This window comes from Poecilia reticulata, chromosome 12, assembly GCF_904066995.2.
Source record: "Poecilia reticulata chromosome 12, P_reticulata-male-v2, whole genome shotgun sequence".
Taxonomy (NCBI): Eukaryota; Metazoa; Chordata; class Actinopteri; order Cyprinodontiformes; family Poeciliidae; genus Poecilia; species Poecilia reticulata.
The window spans coordinates 18,082,011-18,094,049 of NC_088841.1; the positions used below are offsets into that span (position 1 = coordinate 18,082,011).

The following is a 12,039-nucleotide window of genomic DNA, read 5'->3' on the forward strand; positions in this document are numbered from 1 at the left end:
AAAGTTGGCATTCAAGATTAGGACATTACATCAGATCAAAAGTCTAAAAAAATAAAACAGAAAAAAAAATTATGTCAAATAGCTGCTTAGAGGCTGTTAGTTTCAAAATGTACTTTTAATCTTTCTAACTAGCCACACAGAACACTGTATTTTTAAAAGTACCGTGGAAACAAGCTCAAGCTCATATTTGAATCTCCTTAGACTTGGTAAAAAATCTTTCAGAAGTGGAAAAAAAAAGTTGCAAAGCCTTTATTGTAGTGATTAAATTAAGACTGGCATGTAAATATGTTAGAAACAGAATTAGTCTCAACCACAAACCAAAAAGTACTTGTTTCTCATGTCAGCCCTCATAGTAAACTTTTCAGTGAAACAACTGATTGGAGTCAACATCCCTCATCAACGTAGAATCGGTTCAAATTCAGAGAACACACACCAGCCAGCTTCTTCACCACGGAGACTTAAACCCTGAATTGCACAGCAAGAGCAGCATAACCTCCCCGTGTTGCAGCCAATCAAGATGACTGTGAATGAAATAACATAAGCCAAGCTAAAGAGCCAAGATGGCTGCTATTCAAAAGCAATGGTCATTACAAAAAAGAGAAGAAAAAAAAAAGTCACCAGAATTTATGTTAAGGATTTTCCAAGTTTTTTTCCCCGTCTCTTTACAAGCCTCGTTGGTTACAGAGGAAAGATTCTGGCTGGCTGCTTGGCAAAGGAAATAAACACGCTCACATAAAAAAAGAAGAAATGAACACAAGAAAAGAGGATTGATTACTCTTTCAAGACTGTGCGTTTTTGTGTGCATTTGTTGGGAGTGTCCTATCAACACATCAGCTTCTTCGTACTGAAAAAAGTAAGAGATATTTCCAACATTTTTCAAAGACATTTAGGCATTTTTATAAGACATTTAATTTAACAAGCGTCAGTGGTAAAGAGCTCCAGACCCAAAAACCAAGCCAATAAGTTTGACTCTCACTGGAGAGCTGCTCCACTGCCAAGCCGGCAACTCCACACCAACCATGGTGCCAGGCTGAGCTTCTGCTGCTAAAACATGGAACCAGTGCCGACTGACAGACTTCATGCTACATTATAAAAACAAACAGAAAAACAAAGCAAAATCTTCCAATTGTTTTATTTTTTGTATTGGCCATTATTAGGACCGCAGAACGGTTTTAAAGTAAATAAATACAATCAGAAATACAAGAACCTTCATACAAGGAAACTATATCCATCACTGTTACGTGAATATTCATGAAACTGAGCAAATGCAGCAGAAAACATGTAGCATCGTCTCTGCTTTATCCTGTGAGTTTTCAATTTTTTGTCATGGGTTTGAAAATATACATTAAGTTAAGGTAAGGGTGTATATTCTCTACAGAGTACACACAAGGAATACTGTTTCCATAATCTTAGTCAAGCTAGCCAGACAAATCGCTAATATGAAGTAGGGCTGGGCGATATATCGAGTATACTCGATGTACCGCGATAATTTCAATTTACGATAGTTAAAATGTCTATATCGCAACTACCGAATATAAATTGTTGCTCAAATAATAAACTTTCACGGTCAAATTCACTGTGAGTGTGGTTTATCCGACACCCTATGAATACATCACTAGTCCTTCCCCCTCCCAACCTGAAAATTTTCTCTCAATCACACTGCGGAAAAAAACAAAAATGGTGACAGCGAGAGTTTGAGGCGAGCGGTGAATGAGACGGTAACTGAAGACTACTCAGATGAACTAGTATAGTTCCTGAGAGAAACAGCGCCGGATCAATAATTTGGAAGTAGTTTGAATTTTATATGGAGGACATCGAACAAAATGAGGCAATTTGCAAAACATGTTATAAAACTATTGCCACAAAAGGCTGTACCAAATGTATTCCCCCCTGATCAGATTACTTTTACATGCCGTTAATAGCGGCGCTGCCGCGGTAGAACTAGTCCGTTAAAGTGAAAGTCCTGGAGACGTAGGTAGGATTTATTTAATGCTATGCAATGGGAAAAATAACTCAAAACCACTCGTTCTTTTTTCTCGGCCTTTGTCGGCACGCAGACTCGTTACCATAGCAACTGACAACGCAACTTTATGTTTCAGGATTCAGCACCAAAAACACTCAAGCATTACCCTACATAGAACAGAACATTCAGTTCCTTACAGTTTTCGGTTTTTAGGCTTGAGGTGTATTTTGAGATTATTAATGAGTGATTGCTTTGATAGATTAGCCATCACTGCTGTTAGCCACGCTAACACAGCGGTGGTTGATTAGCAAATTTAAACACCTGCGTTACTGATGATCTGTCAGTTTGTGTGTAGGTCGCATTTTTATTTTTAAGCTGAACCAAAACACACCTTATTCCACAGCACATATATACGTTAAGTTTGTCAAAGTCAAGCATAACTGACCTACTTCCCTCTCCCTCGCTATTTTTTTCTTAGTTAAAACTTATTTCTCACTTTGTTATCTAGTCGTAGTGTAGACAGTTCATAGCAAAATACTGCATCCCTTTTTATATGAGCTTACATTCAAGTCTAGAAGGGAAATTGGGGCAGGTGGCATAGTTTAAAATAACACTGGAGCTCAGTTAAGAAAACCGTGATATATATCGTCTATCGTGATATACCAAAAATATATCAGAATATTAGATTTTCCTCAGGTGACAATTTAAAAACATGTTTTGTTTTTTTTTATTGAATGGGTCAATAACTTATGTAGATATCAAGATGCAATGAGCCAAAAACAAGATAAATGATATTTTACATAGATAATTGTAAAAAGGTGCTTATTTTTCAGAAAATAATTGTGATATTTTTTAGATAATGAAATGGAAAAAAAAAAAAGTTGGGAACTGCAAACAGTTTCCAGATTCATATATTTATTTATTTTTTTCACAAAAATTAAGACTTGACAAGTGTCAACATTAAAGTCCATAACATTTAAAGACTTTTCAAGACAGAGTTGGGACCTTAAGAGTACAGTCCAACTCAAAGAATATGATCCAATTTTAAATAAAATGGGTTTTTATATGAACAAATAACTTGTGAACTGTTCAAATGTTCCTATACTGGGCTCCTGATATAATGTCAGAGGGACAGTTTTCAGTTGCCTGAGCAGGTTGCATCAGCCACGGTAAACTGACCTGAACACCATCTGGCAAAGAAAGTCCAGCATGCTGCCCCCCTCTAACTCCATCTAATCTCCTTCTCTTCCCATCTTCCTTCTTTCAGCCTAACTTTGAGCCTGTAGCTACAGTGTGTCTGCTCTCACTGCCAAGTTCACTCAACTGCAAACACTGAACGAGTCTTTTTAAGAGGCGCAGTCACTCCCCCGGCCGTGTGAAAAGGGGTCATTGTGCCACACCAGACTGACTGTAAAGCTTTCCTTTTCCTCTTCTGCCTCCTCCCTGTGCTCCAACGCAGATGGAAATGTTGAATCACATTTTTAGGACAGAAAAGTTTAAATGCACAGAGCTCATTCATCTAAGAAAAACAAAACAACTCAATGTAGCTCACAAGAGATATTATCTTTAAAATTATTCAAATCAAATTAGGAATGCATTTATAACCACAGGATGACACGGACAGTGAAATCAGATTTAATCTGCAATGGATGCCATTGTCTTTAGCTCATACTTCAAAACTGCGTCTACTAACACGAATCTATGACTTAAACCTAATTTTTGTAAAATACCAGAGACATAGAGTGTAGATAGCTCCCCCACACTCCCAACTTGAAAGAGAAAGAAGTCTCACAGCTGTATTGTCACATTCCTAAAATAATGGACAAGGCAATTTTTTTCAAAAGCAATTTTTGCAAGAAAAACAAAAAAGAAAAATCTCCCCTTTTTATTGCCAAAAGATGATTCAGGCAAAAGAAAAGAAAAAACACTTTTGGCCCAATATTACTTAGGCTATTATTTTAGGAAGGTGACGTTATGAAAGATAAAGGGAAGATTAAAAACTCTTATACTTAATTGCTTGAGAAAAAGGGTGAGAGTGAGTGTTTGGACATCTGTCTGGTAACAGAAAGCAGCCTCATAAAAACAGCTACCCCTACTGCTTGGCAACCAGAGTTGTTTTGTGAATCAGCAGACAGCAGTCAGCTGAAGATAACACCATTAATTAATTAGCAAACATCACTTTGCATGAATCAAAGTTACTTTATAAAGGGGAAGGCAACAAAACACAGGGTATTCTGCTTAATTAAGAAGTTAACTTTAAAACCATTACTGAACATAGTGCTGGTTACTCTGAATGTCTTTAGGTTTTCCACCATTGGGCATATCAATAAATTTTTTTTATAAAATATCCTGTAGATGCCGTCTATAACCATCCATCCATCCATCCATTTTCTTGCACCCTTTTTCCCTCAGTGGGGTCGGGAGGGGTGCTGGTGCCCATCTCCAGCCAACGTTTCGGGCGAGAGGCGGGGTACACCCTGGACAGGTCGCCAGTCTGTCGCAGCCGTCTATAACCATTTTATAAATTGTATTTTAAGATTAAAGTCATGTTGGAGAGAAAAATTTATATTCTGCTTTTAGATTTAAGTCCAAATAACAGAATAAATTGAAAAAAACATCTCAAAGACGAGGCGGATTGCTAAAACTGACATTTTCTTTTCATGGACGTTCATGAAACTTGCATGTGTGCCTACACACGCACTAGGTGCACATTAATGTATGTCAAAAAGAAACTTTTTTTTATCTAGGCCTTTTCTAAAAGACCAATAGACACACAAAAGGCATGGTTGTCTCACGTTTTTGCGATAATTTCATTTTGGCAGTTGATATTCTTTTTCCACATCATTTTGACTTTTCTTTCCCTAATCATTTAAACTTTTTTTCATCATTTCAACATATAAAACAACACATCTGACAGATCTACTTATAATTGCTTCATCCTTAAAACCACATTCTGTTTGCAATGAAGCATCACCCACATAAAGCACTCATTGCTGGGATGATCAGAGGATGGACCGTCAAAAAGTGATCCGTGTACGCCATCCTCTGAAGCCAAAGTAGTCTTGAGAGGTACAAAATATCGAGAATGTGTAACTTTGTGTGTGCCTGAGCCTGAGTTTGTGTGTTTCTGTTACACAACGGGAGGGTTCTTCCCATCTGCGCCTCTCTGCAGCACCCCACATCCCGGACCGCTGAAGCGAGAAACGACAGCTTTGCCTCGCACTCTGCCTCCCTCAGTCTTCCTCACAGCGCTGTCCCACTCTTTATTAGCATCGTCCACTCCCCACAAAACATACACTCTCTTCACCCTTCTTTCTGTATTATCAACATTATCCGAAAACATAAAAATACACATCAAATTGTGCAGCTCTTATTGCGGCCATCCAGCTTGCTCTGTCTCACGTCTGCTTAATCTGAGTAGAAAACATGACCAGTCTGCAGGGTGTTAAATATTTTTGCATTTTGAGCTCAAATTTATGATTATCTTGCTAAATGCATCACTGTCTGCAACACATCCTCTCCTCCTCCTCCTCTTCCTCCTCTCCTACCCAAAATCTATCTCCATCCTTGCCTTACAGCTTGTCAAACGTCCCACCGGGCTCATCATTGTGGAAAATATGTTAAAACAAAGAGGGCAGATAGTGCTGTGATAATCCTAAACACAGCAGCTGGAGAATTAGCCAGCCATTTGCTGGAGACAGACTTTCTGGGCTTGCAGCTACCTTCAAACAATCCTGATTGTGTTGTGTGGAGTGTAATGACTTTTGCTGTTGTGCTAAAATATTGATGGGATTTGCCTTTTAATTGACATGATGCAAGACGTTTTTTGCTTTCAATGCAACAGCGGTGCTTTGATAATCGCATCCTGTTTGGAAAGGCATTTTAGCTAATTCCACCAGGGTTCCCAATTCTTTTCAGATAAATGAATTATAGATGCAGTGAGACCTGTGAGCAAAAGCAGACTGCAGATGCTAATGATATTAAGAGTGACAGTAACATGTTGGGAACTGAATCCTGTGTTGCAACAGCTTAAAAGGCATTTGTGATTAATGCAATAACTTTGTGAAGCAGCAGCTTAAGACAATCATTACTTTCAATGCTTTCCTTCTTTTGCAGCTCACCCTGGTTGCTGGCATGTGATGCCTGTCTGGTCAAACAGGGCGCCAGTCCAAGACTCCTATAATACATCAATGACTCAAAATACTACTCACTTCCACAGCCGAATCCCACTGACAGGCAACTAACCAAAATGTGCATGGCTTCTACTAACCGCACCTTAGTAAACAACATTCCAAGTTTTAAAATTATACCAAATATTTGAGCCACCCGAGCAGTGTTTGCTTTCAGCTCTTACGACCTGGCATGGTTTGTACAATGGAAACTTTCTGAGCAAATTACAGCAAACCGAGTCCTGGTAGCCCAGTTACCCAGATAATCCATGACTTTGTTTCCAAGCACCATATCCTTTTAGCTGTGCTGTTCCAAAAGCTCAAGGTTAGTAACTGAGTGCAGGCAGATTACTAGATAAAGGTACTAAAACTAGATGTTTACATATGCTGTATTGACAAAACCCTACAGTCCTATTCCTGTCTGAATCTAGATCACACCAACCTTTACCTGTTCAGTCAGGATAACTAAAACTATTTCTATTTACTAAGTGCAAGAATAATGAGTGAGATTTTGTCATTTTTTTTACCATTACTTTCTTAAATTTCAGAAGGCTTCTCAATAGTCTGCTGGAAGCTTGGCCCATTCCTCCTGATGGAACCAGTTTAACTGAGTAAGGTTTGCATGCCTCATCTTTAATTCTCTTCATAACTCATATGGCTGTGTGGCTGGGGTTTGTTTCATCAAACCAGAGGAAATGTCTCCAAAATGTTCTTTGTTCCAGAGTGCTTTTACAAACTGTAATCTGGGATTTCATATATTTCTTTTGGAGTAATTGCTTCTTCCTCTCTAACTGGTTTTTTGTCCCACATTGTGAAAGGACTTGTTTCACTGTAGACAATGGCACTCTTTCACTAGCATAATCATGACATGATTTGCTTTTGTTTTGAGGTTGATGCACACATTTCACACCAACCAGTCCAGGACAATGGACCACCTCCTTTTCGAACCACATGAGGACTGGACAAACCCATGCTGTTCATCTATTGAACAGATAAATGTGTCACCTTCAGAAATCCATCCATCCATTTTCTTTACACCCTTGTACCTTAGTGGACAGGAGCGTTGCTGGTGTCTCTCTCCAGCTAACGTTCCGGGCGAGAGGCGGGGTTCACCCTGGACAGGTCGCCAGTCTGTCGCAGGGCAACACAGAGACACACAGGACACACAACCATGCACGCACACACACACACACTCACACCTAGGGGCAATTTGGAGAGGCCAATTAACCTGACAGTCATGTTTTTGGACTGTGGGAGGAAACCGGAGTACCCGGAGAAAACCCACACATGCACAGGGAGAACATGCAAACTCCATGCAGAAAGACCGGGGTCGGGAATCGAACCCAGAACCTTCTTGCTGCAAGGCAACAGCTCTACCAACTGTGCCACTGTGCAGCCCCTTCAGAAATCTTAAAGTTGTATTCAAAGATAAACCAGACAGTTTTGCTCCTGATATTGAAACTGATATATTTTGATTTTCCCATGATGTCACATGGGGAAGCAGTGTGATTAGGATGGCTTAAAGTAAATCCATAGAACAGTTTGCGATCAAAAAAGCACAAAGCCAAAGGCATAATAAACTTCCATGTATGTTTCGGACTTTAAGAAAAGTGATAATCATCTGCAAAAAAAAAAAAAAAAGATCTCAAATTTTCTGCCATTTAACAAATATAGGTAATCCTAACGGATCTAAAACAGGAAATATCAGCCTAATATAAGGTCAGGCTGAGAAACAAAAAGGACTTGTATACAGCATAAGACATTATGTTTGTAATTCAGGAAAAGGTCACCTTACATCTCTTCTTTTTTTTTTGGAGAATGAGAAAGAAAAGAGAAAAAGCCAGGCAGGCAGGAAGACACCTGCTATTTAAATTACGTACAAGAGCCAGAGGAGTCGCCTGAGAAAGGCTAGACTTTTAGTTTCAACTCAGACTGGCCACATTCATTGTTCACCCACCCGACTGACATTCCAAGAATGAGCAGAGGTGGATCTTTCATCTGGCTCCCACGCAAGGCCATCCATAGGACACACATTTTGGCATATTTGACTGCACACACCAGTCCAACTAACATTATCAATCACTAATGCTTTCATCCAACATGTGGTTTTAAGAGGAAAGCTATATTATACAAAGCAGAATCAGTGCCAAGATTATTTAAGCATGAGTAACTTCAGCATAACAAAGATTAGAGATAGTCGTCTTTACTTACCTAAGTGGTCTCCGTGAAAACTGTTGTCATGGGATGTTCGGCCATGGGGCAGGAGGTCATGGTGGGCAGGAGGGGGCCAGATTTGACCTGTCTTGCGAACACTCACAATAGTGGCCTCAGACATGACCACATGGCCTCCCTGCTGCCTGTGGTGACGCTTCTGAGACTGCGGCGTAGGAGGGCTGCTGCTGTCATAGGAGTGTTGGGAGTTCTGGGAGTTTTGGGAAGGCGACCTGCTCTTCTCTCTGAAGGGACGACGGAAGGCCGTGGTGGGACTCGGAGAGACGTGACTGGACTGGCCAGAGGAGAAGTCCTCCTCACTAGATGTCAGGTTCTCGTTGGAGCTACAGTCTGGTGTGTAGCCACCACCCCCTCCAGCATCCTCGAAGCTACCTGGGGAGTAGGAGCGGCGTGGCCAGGTCAGGAGGTGATCATCACCTCCGCTGTGGTCCCTCATTGTGATTCCACTGCCACCTCCACGTCCATCTCCACTGCCACCTTCACCCATCATTACTCCACCAACATAGACGCTGGAGTAGGCTTGGAACTCAGATGGTTGCCAAGGCGGAGGTGGAGGTTTACCCCCATTGGCCCTCCCTGAATGTCGCTGGTTGGGCTCCCCATCTTCGTATTCTGCGTCATAACCGCAGGTGCTCTCAGTAGACCGTCCTCTATACACCGGCCTGGCACGAAGTTCACCTGCCACTGTTGCCAGATTGCCTGGAAGGGAGTGAAGAGACCTCTTCCGCTCCATCTGCATGGCCTGAGTACCCAGGGAGCTGATTTTATCCGACACATCCCGGTCGTTGACCCTGACCAAACCCCTCTCATGATGGAATTCCATGTTGGTGTAGAATGGTGGTGGTGGTGGTGGTAGTTGCTTTTCCTGACCCTTACCTACATCTCCAGCAGTGTGAGAGTTGGCTCGTTTGATCCTCTCAAAGTTCGATCTGAGAGCTGCTACACCAAGTCCCATCCCAAGCTTATCTTTGGGGTCAGAAGGCAGATCCTTGTCTGGGGGTGGAAGTGTGGGCCTACGGGGTGACAGGGTGATGCCACCCCTCTGCTTGGATGGCGAGAGGCCATCGAGGTTGTCACAGGACATAGACTCTGCTTGTTGGGGTGAATCAAACGCTGACTCCAAGCCGTCTCCATGGGAAGCTGACTTCCTGGCTGGTGGGGGCCTAGGTTTGGACCTGCCAGTACCATCCCCAAGTGGCTGAAAACGACTCCTATCGACCACAGCATATCCTCCAGCACCTCCAACACCACCAGTCTCCTGCATGTGGGGCTGCTGAGATGGTGACTCTGCACCCTGGGTGGCTGCAGGGTCAACCCCCTCATTCAATGGTGTCTTCCTGAAACCCCACCGCTGTTTGTCATAGCTCTTCCTCTCTTTAGCCAGGAGGGTTTGCAGGTAGATCATGCGGAAGCGCTCCTTGTTCACCTCCTGTTCGAGGCGTCTGATGGACGCTTTGCACTTCTCCAGCTCCTGCTCAATACCTCCAATGGACCGCAGCTCCATCTTGGGGGGCTCCGAATCAGGGAATTGTGCCTTCCAAGCCTCTATGAATCCAACGGGCTCCACCATATTGTGCTTGATTTATTTTCTGTGACGGACCCTGGTTCAGACACAAGGAGGGGGTTGGTGTGATGCCAAGGGCGCACCGTTTGACCCCTCTGAGTCCAGAACGCCACAGTTGCTTTTTTTTTCTTTTCACAGACAACAATGGCGACGTCCAATAAAAAAAAAAAATTTTAAAAAAAAAAAAAAAAAAAGGGGGGGGAACTGTTTCTTGTAAGCTTTTAGGAAACTCGTGCACAAACACACAGCCTAATTGCTGGTACTTGTCGAAGGTTGCGCAGTCGCATCCTGAACAAGAGAAATCGGCTGCTCATTCAGAGGGAAAAACGGGAAATGCGCAATGAATCAAAAGGGAATAAAAATCTATAGACATAATAGAGTTTCTTGTGCATCATTCCGGCAAAAACAACGTTTTAAAATAAGAGTGAATCGATTTCGTTTCGAGACAATGACAGTATGTCTTCGCTGGGTGACGGATGGGGGTATCAGAGGGGAATTTACAGGGGCACAAAAAGAAGAAAAGTGATTTAATCCGGCTCCTATTACTTACTGTCGCTGCTTCTCATTCCATCGTTTTAGATGTAACTGATCTGTTCACTCTTGCGGACTGACTGTAATCCCAGGTGCAGCTCCTTAGAATAAGCGTCTTTGTGCCAGCAGTGTAGGAAGGAGAATGGCTTGGGGGGGAAAAAAGCGCAAAAAAGCGAGAGGCCACAACAGCAGAGGTTTAATTACTGATTTAAGCGGCTGGGTACAGCGTCACTAAAAAAAACTTAATTTCTTTTTCCCATATCTTCCACCGCGCACCTGCTTGGTATTGTTGGTTTTCATGTCCCCTTCCTTAGATTCATCCCGTGTCTTCCGACGTGATGGTGCTGCTGCTGCTGCTGTTATGTGCGCTCCCATCTCCGACCAGTAAAACAGAGGGGCTGCAAGAATGGGAGGGACCAGGAGAACTGTGAGTCGGCTGGTTAAAGGGACAGAGCAGGAAAGCTGGTTCTCTTCAATTGACTGCTTCAAATGTCTTCCATTATTTTTTTTGGAGATATGTCTTTGAAAAGATAAGGCTTGTTATTGTGCTTAATTTTTCACAGACTTTCTAATATCAATATCAATTCGTAAATCGAAGGGGAACTAAGGGGTTGAACACGTGGCTGCTTTTAATCTCAGCCCTCCCAAGTTAATTTTGACATTAATTTGCATTAATATATTTTACTACCTCTGGGTTCAGTTTAAAGACTGTAGTTGTGCCTGCTGAGTGAGTGCGATTAATCCAAGTGGTGACGCTGGAACCCTGTCTTATCAGCGCCCCCTGGTGGGGACAATATTTGTCCCAGCACTCTTTCTGTTCCATGTGAATGTCTTCAGTGTGGAAATTTGAAATGCCTCGTCCGGATTAGAATACATACTTGAAAAATTGTACGATTTTTTTTTTAAAGAAAAAAGAAAAATGGCTCTAAACAAACATTTCAATTTTGAGATAAAATGATAACCAAAGGTGTCAGGATTATTTCTAAAATTACAATTCTAAATCTTAAAATTATTTTAGACTTTGAACTCACTAGCCACCCAGTTCTAATTTGAGATATTTACATGTAAATATTCGTTGAATAGTTTCGTTAAAAGTCATTTCAGAATTCCTTCGTCTAAATTTATGACTTTGTAGAAAGTCAAAATAACTTTGTCATATTAGGACGTAGGACCTACTAATGATCATTTTGTTATACATTCCTGAGTAGAATGGTTTTGTCAGAAGGGGAGAATTTCCCACATTTCAGTGTCCCCTCAACTTACCAGGACTGCTGAAGTTATTCCCATTGTTATATTGTCCACCAATGACATTTCTACAGAGTTTTTCAACCATTCCACCTTTTCAAATCTCAAGTTCTCTCTTTTTTTTATGGCTCACTTACTGAGATGTTTTCTGAGTTTTGGATACGAGATTGTCATGAAATTTTACTTTGATCATTCTTTTATTTGGTTTTAGGTCCTTATCCAATGATGACCTCTCATTTACCCTCCTCAAATATTCAGTTTATTTCACATCAAACCTACCAGTGCTGGTAAGTCAACCAAAGCTGTTACAATTTAAGTGTTTTTGATGGCAGGAT

At 41.5% G+C, this 12,039-nt stretch overlaps 1 protein-coding gene across 1 annotated transcript in view; it reads right to left on the reverse strand.

The window, feature by feature from the left end:
• Positions 1-11,318, reverse strand: part of bcr (BCR activator of RhoGEF and GTPase) — a 79,402-nt gene extending 68,084 nt beyond the window's left edge. Inside the window, exon 1 of the mRNA XM_008423957.3 lies at positions 8,344-11,318. Within this exon, the coding sequence (XP_008422179.1) occupies positions 8,344-9,934 (1,591 nt within the window). The 5' untranslated portion in view covers positions 9,935-11,318. The remainder of the gene's footprint in view (positions 1-8,343) is intronic.
• Positions 11,319-12,039: the final 721 nt, after the last annotated feature.